We start from the raw sequence: 21192 nt of genomic DNA on the forward strand, positions 1-21192 counted from the left end.
ACCTCAAGTTCCCGTTCGTGGAGCTCCCACGAGATGAAGTGAAGCTAGGAGCTCGGCTTCCTTCAAACTGCTTCGTACATTTGTCTCTTCCTGGCTGCTCATGTAAATTACTGATTACTGTGACTGCAAAACAGAAGGGCCCACCCTCTAGCACCCACAGATCTCTTCAGGGGTCCTGTTCCGTTGAGACCCAGAATCCTTCTGAATCCCTCTCCTCAGGTGTAAGCCTCAGCTTGGAGCCCACTTGCCCATCTCACCTCCTGTGCTGAGTCCACCCCTCCCTGTTCTAAAGTATTTTCTTTAAGAGAGAGAGAGAGAGAGAGAGAGAGAGAGAGAGACTTATCAGATCCTATTACAGATGGTTGTGAGCCACCGTGTGGTTGCTGGGAATTGAACTCAGACCTCTGGAAGAGCAGCCAGTGCTCTTAACTGCTGAGCCATCTCTCCAGACCCCTAAAGTCTTTTTCAAAACTGATAGTCAAATTCTCTATGCTTAGGAGGCATCAAATGCAAGGGGAGAGAGAGAAGGTGGACTGGAGAGAGTGGAAGCATGGAAGCTGGTGCTGCTGTGTGTTAGGCTACGGTGCCTGGCTGCTGAGCAAGTGAACAGCGTGTATGCTTAAAGGAACAAGGGGAAAAAAACATATTCAGTAGTGAGAGTGGAGAGTAGGTTCAAGGGAATACGCCTCGGTGCATAAAAAGTGCTGTGTGGGTCCTAGTAAGGTGTGACAGGAGGCACAGAAGCAGTGGGCCAGAAAGAGGCTGAAATTAGTGACATTTGGATCCTGCAGTGGAGGGCAGAGCAGGAGTTATAAGTCATGTGTTTGAGCTAGAAGAATAGACCAATCAGCTTGCTTTGTTCCTGGGCCATAATCAGCATCTGCTTTTGACTTGTATGAGGGGCTGTTCCTGGATATCCTACCCATGATGACAAACTTCCAAAACAGCAGGTCCCAACATCCACAGGCAGGCCTGAGGTGCTGTGATACTGAAGAAAGACACAGGCAGGTGAAGAACTGAAGGGTACAGTTTATTGGGGAACGTACTCATAAATGAATAGTCTTGGGAGACAGCAAAGCCTACCATATGGGTCAGAAAGAGAGTCACAGACATGAGTTATGATAAAGTAACTTCCCCCTGGCCGTGAGGCACATGGTTCTTCTTAAGTTCTTATCAAAGAGCCAGGCACAGTTTGGAGCCCAGTTCTGGGTGTAAGATCCCGTACGTTATTCTTGGGATTTGGTCTATTGATAGTTTGAAGTGAAACCATGCACCAAAAAATGAACTGTGGTTTCTCTAGAACAGTTATGACAGTCTGGATCCAAGATGACTGTGATCATATCAAGCTGAATCCATACAGAGCCTACTCCAGCATTCTGCTTCCTTTTTGCGGTTATTTTAATGTGCCTGCCCCTCAGACTGTAAACTGAACGAGAATGAGCAGGGCCATTTGAAATGCAAGCCTAGGGTGGAGCCTGGAACACACCAGACAATTAAAAATCATTCCAATGAATGAATGAATGAATGAGGCCCAGCAAGGAAGCTGGTAGGGAACAGATTCTTCGTCCCGTTTCCAGCATGACCAGAAGCTCTAGGATGCCGCAGGAGACAGGGGCTGGGTCTTAGGCAGTTCTGTCTGGGTGGGACCCTTGACCAGGGCCAGAGAGTACCGAGGCAGGATCAAACGAAATGTCAAGTCAGAGAATTACTCTAAGAATTACTTGCTTTGTGTGTGCATGTACATTTTTTTGTACACACGTGTTGGGGTGCATGTAGGTACATGTGTGGTTCTGGAAGCCAGAAGACAACCTCGAGTGTTGGCGCTACCCACATATTTTTTGTTTGGTTGTTTGGTTTAGTTTTGGAGATAGGGTCTTTGCCTGGCCTGGACTTACCTTATAAGCTGAACTGGCAGGCCAGCCAGTCCCAGGAATCCTCCTGTCCCCACCTCCACGAGCTAGGATTACAAGCGTTTTCCCACGGGTTCTGGATATGAACTCAAGTTCTCAAGCACTTTCCCAAATGAGCCATCCCCATTCCTAGGAGCCCTTGTCCAGCATGTAACCTCAAATTTCTCAGCTCCTCGCCTACACTAGATCCAAACCACGTAGCACAGCACGGTCCCGGGAAGAGCTGAGACGTCAAGCATTCAGATCAAGAGAAGCGCATGCGTAGTGGGGAAGGAGGCAAGGGACTGAGATAGTGATTCTCAGAACAGGTGTTAGGATGCAGGCCAAGAGGGCTAGTCAGGTGCCCTGAGGCTACCAGGTTCCCGGGACCTTTAGCTGCACTTGGCCTCCCGCCTGAGAAAGCTGCCTCGCCCCGCCCCGCAGTTCTGCCCATCGATTGGCCAATGTCCCCGTCCGTCGTCCCGCCTCGACCAATGGGACCGGCTAGACACCGAAAGCAGGAACCGGAAGTGCGGCAGGGGCCGCTCTCCGGTGGCGTCTCCCATTAGCAGCTGTTACGGGCTGTCATGAGAGGCTTCGGGCCAGGGTTCAGGGCTCGGCGCCTGCTCCCACTGCGGTACCCGCCGCGGCCTCCGAGGCCTCGGGGGACTAGGCTGTGCAGCGGGCTCACGGCTAGCGCCATGGACGAGCTGCTGCGGCGAGCCGTGCCACCCACGCCGGCCTATGAGCTGCGCGAGAAGACGCCGGCGCCCGCCGAGGGCCAGTGCGCCGACTTCGTGAGCTTTTACGGCGGCCTGGCCGAGGCGTCCCAGCGCGCCGAGCTGCTCGGTCGCCTGGCTCAGGGCTTCGGTGTGGACCACGGCCAGGTGGCCGAGCAGAGCGCCGGAGTGCTGCAGCTGCGCCAGCAGTCGCGCGAGGCGGCCGTGCTGCTGCAGGCGGAGGACCGGCTACGCTACGCGCTCGTGCCGCGATACCGTGGCCTCTTCCACCATATCAGCAAGCTGGACGGCGGCGTGCGCTTCCTGGTGCAGCTGCGGGCCGATCTGCTGGAGGCGCAGTCCCTCAAGCTGGTGGAGGGGCCGCACGTCCGGGTAAGGCCCCGCCCGGGCCACCGCGACCCCAGGGCCACCGTCACCTCCCCCCCCTTCCCACTTCCCAGGCCCTTATCCAAGCCCCTGCAGCCCTCCATCCCCACCTCACCTGCCTCAGGTACACAGTGGTTACTGCGTGGTTTGTAGCACTATCCTGGGGTAACTGTCTGGTGTGGCACCCATTGCGCTTACTCCAAAATAGCTCTAGTTTTAACTGCGCTGTACTTGAATAAGGATGGGACGGGGCATTGGGCAAAGTTTGGGCACCTCCCGCGAGTGCAGCATTGCCCTAACAGGTTGCACGAAATGCACAAACATGGCCAGAAGTCAAGGTCACCACCATCCGGGTCTCCAAGCCTCCAGCCCTCTTTGTGCAGTCTGATTCTGGATAAGATATTTGATTCCGAACCCAGCCCGAGATGCAGTGATTCTAAGTTTACTTTTTAGTAGCTACTAGTCAGTAGCTTACCCATCGATATCCTGTATCGTACAGATAACGGCGGTTTACATAGCTGTGACCCAAAAGATTGTCTAGCATTGCTGCCAGGCATTAATGTTCGATAAAGGGGAACACTGATCCCGAGTTCATGCACAATGATACCACCATTTCAAAAGTCCCTGGCATTCAAAACTTCATCTACTTTTTCAAACTCAGTGGTGTGATTACATCCCGACCTCCTTGAGAACTCTAAAACAAGCATGGCCGTTTTTTTTACTTCCATGCGGTCCTTTTGGTTGACATGTATCTCCTTTACAGCATAGGGCATAACACGATGAGGTGATGAGTTGTCCAAGACCTCAGATATACAGCCCCCCTGTCCAGGCTCCTTTGCACTGCTATGTGAGGGTTTACCGACTTTCTTCTCATTTAGGTTGCTTAGCCCTTGGTGTAGTTAAGGGATTAATATGAGTGACAACACTGCGTGTGACCTTGTTCTTCAAGGTAGCTAGTTCATTTCTGAGGCTGAGTGTTACCCAGGGCTGTAAGCTGTCATCCATACAAGTCCCTGACTGGGAAGCCCCAGGTGTTCACTGGTTATTAGAAAATCTGTCTTAGTTTCTGTGGCACCTGCTTCCAGGTTCTACCGCAGTCTGAGTGGCTCCTCCATCGTATCCCATGCTCTGTGGTGTCCGAAATGTCCCCACAACTAGAGAGTCAGTTCTTCAAAAACTGGAACTTTGTCCTAAATCTCCTGCGTGGTAAAATGATGCCTGAGTCCTGGATATAGTCTCCAGAGAGGCTTTGGAGGTCAGACTGCTTGACCCCAGGGTTCAGAACTAGAAAAGAGGTTAGGAAGGGCCTGAAAGACTCATGGCCATCTGAAAAGCAAAACCAGCAACTGTTGGGTAGCTTCTAATGCCCCATCCAGTTCCAGATTCTTTGGTTCTGGAAGTTCCTTTTCCTGTGCCAGGGTTCTGGGTAGCTCATCATGGCCACTAACCCTGGAACACTGAGTCTGACTTTGGTGAGGAGCTTGCATCTGGCAGTCAGAAGCAAGTCATGCCTAGACATGCATACAAGTTCCCTTGCCTTTTAGCCTGGCTGGCCTTCATGTAAGGGAGAAAGACACTACCTACTTCTGGCTCCAAGTCATGAGTCGTTTGTCTGCAAAGAAGGACTAGCCATAGCCTGACCATTGTCCTTCCACACAATGCAGACGATAGAGGCCTTGTGTGTTTCTCTACCCAGATCCGAGGCTGACTGCCATGTTTAACTGTACACAGTTAAGCCAGTCAATCATTTTGTGCTTCACATGATTTTATAACATTTGTCAGTTAAGTCATTTTGAGAATAGAAGTCTTAGTCCTTTCCCTAGCATTTGTTAGTCAGGATTTGGTATTGTTACCTATTACTAGAAGAGCTGACATCTGGGTATATGCATGCATATGCTCATGTGTGTGGAGGGCAGAGGTCAACCTTGAGTATTATCCTCAGAAGCTGTATACCTTATTTATTTGTTTATGCATTTTTTATTTATTTTTGAGGCAGGGTCTCATTGAGACTTGGGACTCACCAATTAGATTAGGTGGACTGCTCAGTAAGCTCCAGAAATATTCCTGTCCCACGTTCCTAGTGCCAGCTAACAAAGGGCAGCACTATATTGGCCTTTTAAAGATTATGTGGACCAGTGTTCTGCTTGCCTGTATACAAATGCATACCAGAAGAGAGCATCAGATCTGGAACTAGAATTGCAGTCAGCTGAGAGCTGTGCATCCCTGTGGATGCTGGGACCCAAACCTAGTTCCTCTGCAAGATCAGTCAGTGCTCTTAACCTTTGAACCATATCTCTGGCACCCTCCCACTCCCCACCCCACCCCCACCACCTTTAAATCACTAGTGCTGGGGATCAAATTCAGGAAAGTTCTTAATTGACTGAGTTATCTCCTCAGTCCTGCACAGTCCCTTTTAAAAGACAGACCATATTTAGAGCAGTTTTAGGATCACAGCAAACAAACTGGAGTAAAAGGTACAGACCCCCACCCCACCCCACCAAACAAGTCTCCTCTGCCCTATATAGGCACAGACTCGCCATTGTCAGCATACCCGGCAGGTACCACTTTTAGGTGACCTGTGATTTTTAGTGTACAGGTACCTGTGTTCACAAGGTCACTCAGGTGAGAGAAAAACTACCAGTTTTGCTTACCCAGCTTTAGAGCTGGCTGCGTAGACCCCTAGGGCCTTGTTTGTTTGGTTGTTTGTTTGTTTGAGGCAGAGTTTCTCTTTGTAGCCCTGGCTATCCTAGAACTAGCTCTGTAAGCCAGGCTGTCCTCAAGCTGAGAGATCTGCCTGCCTCTGCCTCCTGAGTGCTGAAATTAAAGGTGTGTGCTACCACTACCGAACTCCCAGGGCCTTCTTAAATGCTGTGCGTTTTTAGAAAGTGTCTCAATTTGCTTTCCTTTTCTGTGACAGAATATTCTGACCAAAGCAACTTAAGGAGAAAATTGTTTATTTGGCTTACAGATTACAGACCATCATGGAGGGAAGCCAAGGCAGGATCCTGGAGCCAGGAACTGAAACGGAGACCATGGAGGGTTGCTGCTTACTGGCTTGCTCGGCTACTTTTGTTAATACTGCCCAGGCCCAACCTGCCTAGAAGTAGCACCACCCACAGTGGGTTGGGCCCTCCCATGTCAATCATCAATGCAGAAAATGCCTCCCCCAGGCAGTCTGATAGAGAAGTGCCTCGGTGGAGTGTCCCTCTTCCAAAGTGTGTCACGTTGACAACTGAAGTAGGACAGGAATGTGCTCACTGCTCAGTGTCCCTAGATCTCAGAGCTACTGGCTGACAGGTGTGCAGCTTGCCTGACCCCCATGTGACCTTTGTATTGTCTGGATACTTGGTTTCCAAGCTTACTCCTGAGGTCTCTCATCATATGGGTTCATCTCTGTGTGTTGGACCCTGGGCAATACCATCACTTTAGAATAAGTGTAGCAAATGGCAGCCCTCAAACACATGCTGATTCCATGCCCCAAACATGCTCTGAGTGAGGAGATAAGTCTATTCTTGACATTGTCTGCTGCAGTGTGGTTGAGATGATTTTTAGCTAAGTTCCTTAACTCCATGGGATTCTTGGGCTGTACCATTGAGCTGAGCTGTTGGCTGATGCTGATCTCAGGGAAGCCCCAGGTCAGCTACATAGTAAGAAGCCAACCTGAGCTACATAAGACCTTGTTTCAAAACACCAAAATGATATCCCATAAAAAAGATAACATGAATGGATTATTCAGTATGGAGACTAATATAAAATCCTAAAAAACAATGTTACTGTGCCAGGAAAAGTTCCCCTTTAAACAGTGTTGTTTAAAGAAAAATAAGCTGCCGAGTTCTTGCTGTGCTTGGCTTGGTGATCTTTCTGGAGATGGGCACTGAGAGCTTTGGGCTTAAAGAGGTACAAGTTCTGATCTGAGCCATCAATGCAGCTTGGACTCCTGTGTGTAGTTTCATCTCTGATATGCCCTTTGGACCAGGAAGCAGTGTACAAGGTAATACTCAATGTCAGCCAAACAGGGACTCCTAGCAGGAGCTGAGTCCTCAACAGAAACTGATAGCCAGGTTCTGCTCCCCCTCTGCATGGTGGCGCCTGCCTGAGGCTGTATCTGTGGGTATATGGAAGAGTGCCAGGGGAACTACCCATCGGGTGGAGTTGGCAGGCTTTGGAGTTTTCTCCACACACTTGCAGCAGCCCATGTGGTTATCGATTACATTTCTTATAGGTAAAAATGCAGTGAAGGGAAGTGTTTAGCAAGTGGCAGACACCAGACCAAAGTTGGTGGTTAGAACCCCAGAAGGAGTCTGGACAGGCGGTTTGCGCATAGGATTCATAGTACAATTGGGGGTAGTGACTCTTGCCAGCATGAGAGCCAGAGGAGGAAGGAGACTGCCACCCTCCCTCACACAGCCACCATGCTTGTGCTTGAACAGCCTCTCAGCCTGTTATCTAGTGGAGTACCTCCTGAGTGTGCTAGCAGTTCTGTGTTGTAATAAGTTCTATATTAGTTTTGTGCTTTTTCTGTGTTAGACCAAAGGTGGTGGTGGTAGTGGTAGTGGTCTGTTTTGTTTGATAGGGACAGAAATTCCAGTACATCAAGTAACCCTCCCCAGCCCCATGGCCCCATGAGCTAGAAGGATACTCTCTGGCTCACCCTTCTTCCCTGGCAGTAACTTCACCTCCCTCCTAGCTCTGGGCTTCTACACAAGGCAAATCATACCCCAAAGAGGCCACTCTAGAGAGCCAAGCATCTCAGAAGATGTTCTCTGTTAAGAAAAGATCAGCCTCCATGAACACTGCACCGAATGCACCAAGCAGGCACAGGAGGAAGGCTGACAGCCAAGCGGGGCTCTTGGTGCTCTCAGGCTCCTCAGCTTTTGCTATGGCTCATAACTGCTGTGTTAGTGAACAGAAATCACAAAAGAATTTTTGTTGCTTATTGTCTGTGACCTGGCGACCTGGCCACTTGCCATGGTCACTTCCCACCGGAACAGCTGTTATAGAGCTAGACTTCTCACCTTTAGCCCACATTCCCTACTTTTGTGTCCAACATCACATGTCGCAGTTGTCAGCAGCCCAAAATAGAAGAGGCTTCCAGAGGAGAGGTGCCATCAGTGCAGCCAGGGTTCCTGGCCTTTCCCTGCTGTGAGTCTCAAAACGTAGCTCATCACACCTGCATAGCCAGCCTGTTCTAGCCCCACAGTGAGGCCCACAGAGGCAGATCCACAAGCCCCAGAGACTGGGGATGTGTTTGCATTTTAACTAGGGGTAGAGTTAGTGATTCTTAGTTTTGTTTTTTTTTAAAACTTTTTATTTATTTATTTTTTTTTACATTTTTTTTTTAATGATTCTTAGTTTATGCTTTAAAAATTAAGAGGATCTCAGGACCATGAAGAACCATCATAGTCAGAGTATATAAGGACTTGGTTTGGTTTGGAGGCAGAGTCTCACTCTGTAGACCAGGCTGGCCTCAAACTGACAGAGACCAAGCTGCCTCTGCCTGCTGTGTGCAGGCATCAAAGGTGTATACCACCACCAGAACCAACCTTTAAAAAAAATCATTGTGTATGTGTTGTGACAGCCAAGGGTATCAGCCCTTTGCTTTCAACTTGCTTAAGATAGGTCTGATGCTACAGGTCTGCAGGTTCTGGGTACCATCCTGATTCCACCTCCTACCTCTCCTTAGGAATGCTGTGACTGCAGGCACATAGGCCACATGTCCAGCTTCCACTTGGGTTCTGGAGATCCATTCAGGTCCTCATGCTTGTGAGTGGGAGGCGCTTTACTTATTGAGCCATCTCTCAACCAGAGCATGAGGTTTCATTAAAAAACAAACTGCTAGACTAGGCAATGGTGGTGCATGCCTTTCCAGCACTTGGGAGGCAGAGGCAGGCGGATTTCTGAATTCAAGGCCAGCCTGGTTTACACAGTGAGTTCCAGGACAGCCAGGGATACACAGAGAAACCCTTGTCTTGAAAAACCAAACCAAACAAACAAGCTTGTCCTGTGTGCCAGCCTCCTGTTCCAGTCACCATCCTTAGCACCTTCTCCTTCCTGAGTGTCATTTTGTCATCTTTGACTAAGGTGGACTTTGCCCTGCAGAACCTTCTCTGAGTAGGGAAATGAGATTGAGAGCTTAAGGTGGCTTACACCCACTGTGGGGAGCCGCAGCTGCCACCATATATATATATATATATACATACATGTTGAACACCTGGTCTCCAGCCAGAGCAGAGAGCATTGAGATAAACAAGTTTTAGTTGGAAAAGCTGAGTGCCTGCAGTTTATGATGCAAGCTGGCATGATTTTCCCGTAGCCTATTATGCTTTGCCATGTAGCCAGTGCTGATTGGGACCAGGGAAAGTATTTAACCCACAAGGGCTGGGGGCTGGAGATAGATAGTAAGTATGAAGAGAGTATTGAGTAAGTATGTAGAGATAGTAAGTATGTAGAATTAGGGCTGGTGATGGGTTAGGAGAGATTTAGAAGTAAGTATGTATAATTAAGGGTAAGTATGTAGGAAGAATAGGAAGTAGTGAGTAAATATGTAGAATTAGGGCTGGTGATGGGTTATATAAGATTTAGGAGTAAGTATTTAGAGTTGGGGCTGGTAATGGGATAGGAGAGAAGATGTAGATATAGAAGTAACATGTAAGGATAGATGTAAGATGTAGAATTAGGAATAAGTATGTAGCTAATAAGATGTAAGTAGTAATAAGTAAGATGTAAGAAGAAGATATAGAAGAATATAAAAGAAGCTAGCTAGGAAGAAGAAGAAAATATGAAGGTTCCTGATTAAACTGCATGGAGAAGGGCTTGGTGTTTGCCTCCTTACTTCTAACTGGACGGGTAAGGCGGCCGACAACCCACTACCTTTCCAGTCTTGCTGTCTGTCCGGAACAGCTCCATTGAGCTCTCCTGCAACCTGCATGCACTCACTCCCAGCTGTTTTCATACTCTCCCTTGTGCCTGAGAGCTTGGGGGGAGGGGGGGCGGGACAGCCATGCCATTCAAAACACCCTTCTCACATGAAACCAGGTCCCTTGTCCTGGGTTTGCACTCTCTACCCAGTGAAGCCACACAGGGCAACACCGTGCTGCCTCTTGTCCTGTACTTAACTACATGAATGAAAATGTCATATTTATGTATAAATGCTTTTCTTTAGAGCCACTACCCACTCCTTGCCTGCAGCTGCTGCCTAGTTACCTAAATTGGAGACCTTTTATATTTTATCAAGAGTTAAGATGCATTGTAAAGTTTTTCTAGCTGGATAAAACTAATCTTCACAGATACAGGTCACACCTGTATTGAACCTTACAGGGTGTGTGAAAGGTCACCTCAGTGCTAGGTGCCCCAGACTGTTTACCATTCCATCTGTCAGAGTAGAATTCACCTGTGAGTAATAGGCCCAGGGTACAGAGGTCTGTGTAGCAAGAAGTCTGTCACTCAGGGCAAAGTCTGGGAGGAGGCAGCCCCAGGTTGGCCTGGTGTCCTGGACTGGGGGCTTACTTCTGTACCTTGAAAACCATCACAGTCATCACCTGGCCCAAAGCGTCTGCTCCAAAGCCATCCATCCTATAACTCAATTCACAGTGGAGGAGACAAGAGAAAAGGGTCAGCAAAAGCCATGTCCCCAATGTCATTTAAGGCCCCCAAAGCCATTTCAGGAGTGTTCTGCTTAGAGCTCATTGGCTAGAAGTCAGGTACACGGTCACAGCCATGTGCAGTACAAACTTGATTCAACAGCCATGAGCCTAGCTGGGTATGGACGACAGGACATCAGGATATGGAAGTGTGTGTCTTGGAGTGGATAGAGACTACTGGGTGGATACCTGCTTCTCTGAGGCCTGTCTTCTTCTCTCGCCTAGGAAATGAATGGAGTGCTAAAGAGCATGTTGTCCGAATGGTTCTCCTCCGGCTTCCTGAACCTGGAGCGGGTCACCTGGCACTCGCCCTGTGAGGTACTTCAGAAGATCAGCGAGTGAGTATGGCAGCTTTGTGTCACCTGATACTTGATTACACTGAATGTGTGGGTGCTGGACTATTATCACAGGAAGAGTGGAGACTAGGGTGCTCTCCAGGAAGACCCTAACCAGTCTGGTAGTTAGTTACTCAAAGTCTTACACCATGTCATTTAAATTAAATGGCCCTATCGCCAGAACTGTAGGGACTAGTTAGAGCAAGCATTGGCATGAGTGCTCAGTGCTCTCTCTCATCCAGTTGTAAATGCTCTCAGAATAGTCAGAACATGCCCAAGGGTACAGTACAGCACATGCTCTGCCATCCCACCCACATCCCATCCTAGCCTATGGAGTTGAAGGCTGGAAAGCATCCTGGGATGGAAACCTTGCTAGTGTCTACTGCTCTTCCCCATGCTGGTAGTAGGAGGTGCAGGATGAGACTGGAGACTGGGTAACCACAAGTGTTTGCAGCATGGCTGTCTACTTCCAAACTGTAGGGACCCAAAGCAAATAGAAGACAATGATCAGTGACAGGACATTCCAGGAGGCTTGCATGAAACTGATGCATAAGTGCACCTGAGAGCCCCACCAAATCCTCTGGAAACAGGTGTTGAGGCAGGACGATCATCAGAAGTTCAAGGTCAGCCTAGGTTATAGCATCAGACTGACAGGACTGTAAAGCAAAACCCTGTCTCAGATAAAATAGACAGACTGGTGTGAAGATGCAGAGCAGGCGTCTCTAACGTGAGTAGGACTGAGCACTCGTCGGTCTGTAATTCTCCATCTGTCTAATCTCCGCATTGCTTGCTCAGGTGTGAGGCTGTGCACCCTGTGAAAAACTGGATGGACATGAAGCGGCGTGTGGGGCCATATCGGAGATGTTACTTCTTCTCCCACTGCTCCACCCCTGGGGAGCCTCTCATAGTTCTGCATGTGGCTCTGACTGGTGACATTTCCAACAACATCCAGGTACTTATGAGTGGTCCTTTCAGGACAAAACAGGCCTATCATTGTGGTGTGTATGCATGTGTGTGCATACACGCCTAAGTATGGAACAGTGAGTGGGTGGAAGTCAGAGGACAGGTTTGAGTCTCTCCTCTACATGGGTCCTAAGGATTGAATTTAGGTCTTAAGGCTTGGCAGCAAGTGCCTTTACCCGCTGAGTCTCTAACCCAGTGTCTTTTTGTGTGTGTGTGTGTCTGTGTGTGTGTGTGTGTGTGTGTTTTGTTTTCAACTAGGTCTCATTATGTAGCCCTGGCTGCCCTGAAACTCATTATGTAAACCAGGCTAGCTTTGAATTCAGAGATCTGCCTGCTTCTGCCTCCCAAGCCCTGGGATTAAAGTTCTAAGCAACCATGAGCAGCTTCTAAGTGTATTTTAATTGGTGATTTTTTTTTTTTTTAGTGTATTTTATCCCTTTTTAAGAGAATCTGCTTTAAACTCTAATGGATATTGTAATTGTGTAGGTAAAATATCCTGGTGTGTAGTTAAAGATCAGGCCAAGGATAAGCACTCACCTGCCTGGTGATTTTGAAGGGGAAGAGCTGAGGTCTATAAACAGGGTCCTGTGTGATGGAAGAGAAAGGCACGGCACGTGTGCTGTGGCATTTGAGAGGCAGCTTGACAGCTGAATGATGGACTTGACTCTGTGCTGCTGCTGCTGCTGCTGCTGCTGCTGCTGCTGCTGCTGCTGCTGCTGCTGCTGCTGCTGCTGCTGCTGCAAACTAGGAGCCAAAGTTGTGAGGACTTGACCTGCCCTTTCCTGTGGAAGCTAGTCCTCTGCAGGAAAGTATGGACAAGTAAGTGATGCTTGGAACAGTGGGTCAGTGGCCACACTACATGACCTATAGGTAGATGAAGGGAGTTAGGAGAAAGGGAGGTTTGCTCAGTGCTAGAAGATGTGGGGAGGAGTGGCAGTCTGGATGGGCATTGCAGAGGTAAATGATGATGAGGTGTTGTGAGTTAGGCTCCCTGGCCTCAGCTTCCCAGCTGAGAAGCTCAGAGGATGGGCATCACGCAGATAGACACTTGTTATGAGCAGAGACAAAGTCCCTCCAAGCTAGCATGGGGACCAGTGTTGTTGGTGCTTCTCTTGGGGCAGATTGGCATGTGTGTTAAAGTGCAGAATGTATTCCTTTTTATATGAAAACTTGATTCTTGAGGGTACTTGCAACTCTGAGAATCCAAATGCTCATACATGCAGCTCATGTGTAAAGTGGAAGGCAACAGCCGTGTATGCGTGGCCTTAAGAGGGTAGCTCCAGGAGCCCTTGACCTGCACAGCCTATGTACAAAAATGTTGCTGTGGGTTTAGGTTTTGCATGGAAGGCCAACCTTGATTTCTGGAGGATTGGACTCCAGGCTATAGACACATGTGTATGGCACAGCCTCATCTACTATCTTCATAGCACCTATTGAGCATGTGTTCCATGCACTTCAGTCCACAGAACACCTTATTGTGGGTCTCATTTTAGATAGCACCAAGGATGAAGCAGCCTCAGTCACTTGCCCATGACTGTAGAACAGGAAGCACAGTACAGGAGGAGGGCACTTTCAGGTGCTCAGGCTGAGCAGCCCTGCTCCAGGGATCACAGGCTGGCAGGCACTCAAGTGGTATAAACCTGTTTGTTCATTCAAGACAAGCTGTGCCTGCTTCAGCACCAAGAGTATTTATCACCTGCTAGTCCATTGCTGGGGTCCAACCTCAACTGGAAGCAGGGTTATCTGGAAGGCGCTGAAGAAACATACATAGACAACTTTTTCAGGTACCAGCTGACAGATGAGTTTCAAGGCTTGAGGTTGTGTTCTCTCTCTCTCTCTCTCTCTCTCTCTCTCTCTCTCTCTCTCTCTCTCTCTCTCACACACACACACACACACAGCTTGAAGCTATGTGCACTTTCACGCTCTTCTCCAGCTAGAGGTTGTGTTCTCTTATTCACTCCCTTTCTCACACTCACACTCTTCTACACCTCCCTGAGCTCCCCATTCACCCACACACAAACCCATACCCACACACCCACACCCCACACACACACAAACCCACACACACTTTTCTCACACTCTCTCCTTGTCTTTAACTTGCCGCAAGTTACTCCAAGAAGCAGGTAGGAAAAAAAAACATTGTATAACCATTGCCAGGTCAAATTCAAAAGAGTAACCACATCTCACAAAGAACTAAGAATTATGTCGGGCAGCGGTGACACATGCCTTTAATCCCAGCACTTGGGAGGCAGAGGCAGGTGGATTTCTGAGTCTGAGGCCAGCCTGGTTTACAAAGTGAGTTCCAGGACAGCCAGTGCTACACAGAGAAACCCTGTTTTGAAAAACCAAAAAAAAAAAAAAAAAAGAAAAGAAAAGAATTAAGAATTACAATTGTTCTCCTAAGTTTTAAGCTACCCCTATTTCCAGGTCCATGGCCAAAATAATAGTTGTAAACTTATCATTATTTAAACTTTAACTTTTGACATATTTATACTTCAGAGCTTCAGAGCTTAAAGGTCCAAAGTCAACTATATGCATTTTTCTGTGAAGCTCTAATGATAAATGACATAGGCAAAGCTGCCAGGCAATGGTCAAAAAGAGTCAAGTTAAACCCTTCACTCAGCAGTTCTACTAGCTTCTGCTTCTGTACATTGCACACAATGACTCAATAGCGTTTTCCTTTCTAAATTAAAGTATTCTGTGTTTGCATTTTCTTATTCCATGGTTGTGTCTCTTATACTAATAATTTTTATAGTTCTAGTAAATTCTTGTTATACTTTTTAGTAATGGACCCTTGTATGACTCTAGCAGTATATGACTCTGTTTCATTTTCTAATAATCTCTTTTAACTTTCTTTACAAGTCAAACATTAATCCAAAACTATCATTGTGTAGTTATTACATTGTTTCCAAGATGAGAGCACACAACATGTACCTGGGCCATTAGGATGACTGTGCTGTGCTGTGCCCCTATGCCTCAATTTTTGATTAAGAATCATTACATAAGAAACATCTAGTTTCACAGAATTCACCAGAACAAAACGAGAAATAGAAAAGTCAGATTAATAAAATAATTATATACACCAAGGCTAACTGAAAAATAGTTACATACAAATGAAATCTATGAAACCAGGCTGAAGAGATATCTCAAGGTTCAGAGCACTGGCTGCTCTTCCAGAGATCCTGAGTTCAAATCCCAGCAACCACATGGTGGCTCACAACCATCTGTAATGAGATCTGATGCCCTCTTCTGGTGTATCTGAAGACAACTACAGTGTACTTATATGTAATAAGTAAATAGATCTTTTAAAAAAAAAATGAAAGAAATCTATGCAGCCATTGTCCAGGGCTAAGGTTAAGAGAAATAGGAACAACATTTTTACAACCGACTTGCCTGCAGGCTTCTGAGATGTCACCATCCAGGCCTGCTGCAGGTAGTTCCTTATTTCTGATGGCGGGTCCCCTGGAAAGATGTGTCTCCTACTTCTCAGGGTCTCAGAAGCCATCTATGTCATGGTATGCTGTCCCCAGCAGTCCAGTGTCATGAGATGATCTTCAGCGTATCAGCTTAAAACTCCATAGTGACCTGGGCAGTGGCAGCACGCTCTTTAACTCCAGCACTCGGGAAGCAGAGGCAGCAGAGCTCTAGGAGTTCAAGTCCAGCTTGGTCTACAAAAAGAGTTCCAGGACAGGGTGGGCTACAAGAGAAACCTGTCTCAAACAAAACAAAAGAGAGAGAAAAAACACACGCATGTAGTAAAAACTGGGAACCAATAAAGTCAGTGCCACTAAGAGACTTCACAGCAGAAGTCATTTCTTAGCTTGCTTTGTATAGGTGTCTGTGAATGTGTTTTCATTAGGAAAAATAAGGATGCCGCATGAGAGTAAAGAGATGTACAGAAAATCCTTTAGAGGGTACATTTTGAGAAGGAAAACTCATACTGGACTGCCTGTGGCCTTCTGGAACAGAAATGCAAGCTGAGCAAAGGGGTAGATAGCAGGGGACTGAGCTCTTAAAGAGAATTAAAGAAATCCCTTGTAGCCATTACCTTTGACAAAGGCTCAATGTACAAAGCAGCTTATTCCAGCGGTGCCTGCAAAGACCAAAGGCGCTGCCGTTGAGCCGAGCTGACATGGTGTCTCCAAATGGTAGGCAGAGTGTGTGAGGTGGTCACCTCCAGAGTTTTCAGAACAGATGGCCTGAACTGAGCCACCAGGAGAGTGGGAACAGGGACTAAATTCTCCTGCAGCACTTTGGTGCCATGGGACTTGTCCTGTGAATGTGATAGGGTGACCCTCAGTGTGAGCAGTACACGTAGAGCCTTTCTGATGTGTACTATTGATATTTTCCAGAGCATTGTGAAGGAGTGCCCTCCATCTGAAACAGAGGAGAGGAACAGGATTGCTGCTGCCATCTTCTACTCCATCAGCCTGACCCAGCAGGGCCTGCAGGGGGTGGAGCTTGGGACGTTCCTCATAAAGCGAGTAGTCAAGGAGCTGCAGGTAAGCATGCTGGAGCAGTGCCCCAGTTCCATGGATCATTGTCATGATGACAGGTGAGCCCTCCCACCCCCTGGGCTCACAGTGTGCAGATAGGAGGGATTGGAAGGAAGGGAAGGAGGTAGAATGGTATCAGATGCTGTTGGGCCAGGCCGGGAGCTGGAAGAGCAGGTGTGTGGGCACAGCATCATGTAGGCTGTGCAGTATGCATGTGTTAGGAGGATGTGAGCTATGTGGAGAGACTGCCTCTGTTTTGCCCTGCACTCCTGTCACACACACCTGGGCACATGTCCGCATGGCTACCCCATCACTCTCTGCTGTGTCGTTTACAGAGTACAGTTGACCATCCTCCCCATCATGCAATGCTAGAACCCTCCCTCCCCACAACCTTCACAGCCTGTGAGGGGCGTTTCCAGGTTAGATCAAGCAGCATAAATATCTGATTCCCTTTTCTTTGCTGCCTGGGAGGGACACTAGTTAGGGTCTTAGTTAGGGTTTATTGCTGTAAAGAGACACAGTGACCACAACTCTAATAAAGGAAAGCATTTCATTAAGGCTGGCTTACTGTTCAGAGGTTTAGTCCATTACTGTCATGGTGGGAAACATGGTGGCATGCAGGCAGATATGTACTAGATAAGAAGCTGAGATTCTACATCTTGATCCACAGTGATACACTTCTTCCAACAAGGCCACACCTCCTAATAGTGCCACTCCTTATGGGCCAAGCACTCAAACACTTGAGTTTATTCAGGCCATTCCTAGTCAAACCATCACAGACACGTTACATATCCTAAGACAGAAAAGGTGCAGTTTGCCCTGGGTACAGCTTTTCCTGCTGCCTCACGGGGAACAAGTGGCCACAGTGAAGAGTCATAACTCTAGGCTGCTAAGAGCAGCTCTGTGCCAGCTGCTCCCTCTCCGACCTTTTCTGCTCAGGCACAGCACATGGTGGCAAACCTGACCTCATGGCAGCCAAGTGCAGCCAAAAAGCTTCAGTGCTTGCGCTGATTGCACTGGCTCACAGTAGTAATTGGGTTTGATCATGGAGACAAGCAACCTGTCATTGAGCTATATTCACAGGCCCGTCTCTCTGTTCTGCCCATTTTAATCTTTTATTTTGAGATAGAGTCTCTCAAAGTTTTTCAGGCTGGCCTTGAACTTATAACCACCCTGTCTCAGCTTTGAAGTGGCTGGGATGACAGGCATGTACCAACCAGATTTAGAGAACTTGGTATTCTGGGAGTCTGCTCTATCACCATTCTAACTCTGTCCCCCAGAGAGAGTGAAGACACACCCCCCCCTCTCTTTCCTCTGCTGATGGTAGTAAAGTGTGCTGGAGGGAGAGGGGACACAAGACAAGGACATCAGAGAGCGAGCTGGATCTAGGGTTCTAGGTGATCCACCCAACACCCTTCATGGACAGAGCTAGAAGCTTGACCCAGAAGTCACCTGTGGACACTTCCTGGTACTCATTTGTGAGCCAGAAAGTCCCTCTAAGTGCCCTCTTCTGAAGGCTGGCAGAAGCCCAGCACCCTTCTGCACCAAGAGCTCAGTCACCAGGGTTTCCAGGCAACACACTCGAGAGCCCTGGTGCCAGTGAGGAGAGTGTGGAGAGCCACTGGCCCACCTTTCTGGTCTGTTGCCTTTGATGGTGAGTAGGAGAACATGTACAGCATAAATCACAGACAGAATGGAAAACAGACCTCAGCTGTGGGGGAGCCATGAAGAAAGGCCAAAGGCACCGCAACGTGCCACACTCAGCTGTGTTTTCACAGCTGTGGGATTTTCCCAGAGTGAGCTTACTATGTTTATAGCCAGGGAGTGTGCATGCTTGAAGGCCATCTGTGAACTCTCTATGTAATTTGTATAGCTGTGATTAAGCTATGCCCTGTGGCAACACATTTTTGCCTGACCCTGCTGTGCCCTCTGCTGAACAGTCATGAGCCACTGGGCATCCATGTATCAAGCATCAGAACCTGGCTCTCTGGTTATAAGCAAGCCACCCACTGCTGGCCTCTGTTTCACTGTTGTGGCAATGGTGTGGCTGGAGATATCATGATTATAGGCTGATGTTGGGAATGCAAGATTCCTCCCAGCCTTGACAGTCACCAGAGTCCTCATGAATGTGGTTTGAAGGAACGTACAGCGATGCCGTCAGCTGAACCTGCTGCCTGCACACATAGGCTGTGTTGGGAGTGTTCCCGTATGTCCCACCCTGTTGACCATGTGTTCTCTGCTTTCCCTCCTTTGCCTACCTGCAGAAGGAATTTCCTCATCTGGGGGCCTTTTCAAGCCTGTCACCTATACCTGGATTCACCAAGTGGCTGCTGGGCCTTCTGAATGTGCAGGGAAAGGAGCATGGGAGGAACGAACTATTCACAGACTCAGAGTGTAAAGAAATCTCGGCAGTCACGGGTGACCCTGTTCATGAGAGCCTCAAGGGGTTCCTGAGCAGTGGTGAGTGGGTGAAGTCAGAGAAGCTGACGCAGGCGCTGCAGGGGCCACTGATGAGGCTGTGTGCCTGGTACCTGTATGGTGAGAAGCACCGGGGCTATGCCCTCAACCCAGTGGCCAACTTCCATCTGCAGAACGGGGCTGTGATGTGGCGTATCAACTGGATGGCTGACAGCAGCCTCAAAGGCCTCACCGGCTCCTGCGGCCTCATGGTCAACTACCGCTACTACCTGGAGGAGACAGCCCCCAACAGCATCTCCTACCTGGGCTCCAAGAACATCAAAGCTTCTGAGCAGATCCTCAGCCTCGTAGCCCAGTTCCAGAATAGCAGTAAACTCTAGGACATCTTCCCAAAGCTTGGGCCCTTCTCACAGAGGAGGCTGTGTTCCGACAGCAGGTTTACTCCAGGAGCCTTTTCAGGGAAGCCACAGCTGTGCTGTGTCCTCTGACCTCAGCAGGCACTCAGGCGGCCACACCTCAGCTATCACTGTGCTGGCCCACTCACTGTTTGGAGGTGGTGGTGGAATGAGTACTCGTGCCTTGGGGATATCACTGTGCTTCTCCAGAAGCCCTTGCTGCTGCCCCACAGCCTGTGCCTTCAGAAAGCTCTACAGACGCAACCACAGGCCACCCAGGACAGAACCCAGAGCACAGACCTTTTGGAGTATGAAGAGCTGACAGTCATGTTCTATTTGGGAGAGGACTAAAGTCTGTGCTGTGGCTGCTACTGCAGCTTAAAGATCAGACTAGGGAGAGTTTGTGACATGCACAGGGTGTGTTCGGCACCCCAGGGATGCTGCTGCTGCTTGAGGCCAGTGTTGGCTTATAGGGTTTAAATGAGATCCCAGTTCATAATGAACAGAATGGTAAAGAACAAATTTGTTCTGTAAACATTAAACACGATTATTCACTGTACACCTTTCTTTAAGTGTATTTCACTGTGTACTTTTCTTAGTGTCCTAGCAAGGCTCAGGCTCAGCTCTGAAATCTCCATGGTGTCATGTTCCACTGGGGACGATGTGGATGAGATCATAGGTGCAAGATAAGGAGCGGAGGAGAGGTGTGTGTGTGTGTCTGTGTGTGTGAGTCTGCATGTCTGTCCAGCTGTGAGGAGGACTTGGATACATGTGGGTTGTATTGGTGTTGGCGGGTATGCTTGTGACTGGGCAGGTGCAATGAGTGTATCCGTGTATGCATCACATTCATACATGTACATCTGTGAGCATACCACACATCAATAGGCACAGTTCTACTCTCAGCTGGACATGCATGTCTCCTTGTCTTCCTTGATAGCATCTTCTAGACCTTCCCAGAGTGGCCTCCCTTGGTTGACTGGACTCCATGGCCCCAGGCTCAACATTGGCCTAGGTAGAAATGTCAACAGGAAACAACCTTGACCTCAAAGGGTGAGAATTAAAGACTGTTTATACTTGACCCAAATGTAAGTGTCTATGGCCCAAGGAACATGGCCTCAAGTTGCCCTGAATACACGACCACCATGAAAGTATTTGTGTGTGAAATTATTATAGAGCTAAGTCATAAAGCACTTGACACAGCAATGTAGGAAACCCAATGACAGTGGTCCAGGTGCTGAAGCCATTCTTGCCTTCTTGATCAGTGGGAGCTAGTAGTTTGTTACAAAGCATTTTAGGGCAAGATAACTCATGGGCACCATCAGAACCTGAGTCCAAGACCTACCTAATAGAATCTGCTCCCACAAGTTATCAACCTCCACATATGTGTCATAGCGTGTATACAAAAGAAGAAGAAACGAAATGTTATGATAGTTCTTAATATGTTTTAAAGGTTCAGATAGTCACAAGGTTACTAGATCAAACCCAGGAGCTGTGTAGAACATGCTACAATCAGACTAAGGATACAAGGATAGTTTGCCTCTGATCTGCAACATTCCAACTTTCCACAATCAGCAAGTCCAGTTGCTCTACCCTGTTAAGTCTTTAACACTGTGTGGCTTTTCTTGGTTTAGCTTCAGCTTTACAGAAATAGGCCACTGTAACACTCAGAACTTCAGGCAAGCAGCAAGTCCTGCTGCAGAGGGCCCTTAGGAGCAGTTGGGAGTAGGGGTCGGGCATCTTCTCTGTATCTCCTCTGTAGGGCACCCTCATGCTGCCTAACTCTCTGCATCAGCTTGCTGACTACCCTTCAAAGTGTGCCCCTAGAGCCCTTCCACCCTGGTCTGCCACCAGCACTCCACTGTCCAAACCTCAGCTTCCCTTTGCTGTGTATTCTTGGAATTGGGTGTCATCTGGCCTGTTCACTTCCCACCATGACCCTAAACCTAACTT

General features: G+C 48.2%; 1 protein-coding gene across 1 annotated transcript; it reads left to right on the forward strand.

The window, feature by feature from the left end:
• Positions 1-2424: 2424 nt before the first annotated feature.
• Positions 2425-19801, forward strand: Mlycd (malonyl-CoA decarboxylase). Its single transcript, XM_031341538.1, has 5 exons — positions 2425-3001; positions 10861-10973; positions 11766-11922; positions 16286-16435; positions 18694-19801. The coding sequence occupies exons 1-5, from the start codon at positions 2477-2479 to the stop codon at positions 19225-19227; spliced, it is 1479 nt and encodes a 492-aa protein (XP_031197398.1). The 5' UTR covers positions 2425-2476; the 3' UTR covers positions 19228-19801.
• The last annotated feature ends 1391 nt before the right edge of the window (positions 19802-21192 follow it).

This window comes from Mastomys coucha, unplaced genomic scaffold, assembly GCF_008632895.1.
Source record: "Mastomys coucha isolate ucsf_1 unplaced genomic scaffold, UCSF_Mcou_1 pScaffold22, whole genome shotgun sequence".
Classification (NCBI taxonomy): Eukaryota; Metazoa; Chordata; class Mammalia; order Rodentia; family Muridae; genus Mastomys; species Mastomys coucha.

Coding starts and splice junctions, on each gene's coding strand:
- Mlycd (XM_031341538.1), top strand. CDS start 2,477: ATGAGAGGCTTCGGGCCAGGGTTCAGGGCTCGGCGCCTGCTCCCACTG. Junction 3,002..10,860: donor TGGAGGGGCCGCACGTCCGG/GTAAGGCCCCGC, acceptor TCTCTCGCCTAG/GAAATGAATGGAGTGCTAAA. Junction 10,974..11,765: donor GTACTTCAGAAGATCAGCGA/GTGAGTATGGCA, acceptor TTGCTTGCTCAG/GTGTGAGGCTGTGCACCCTG.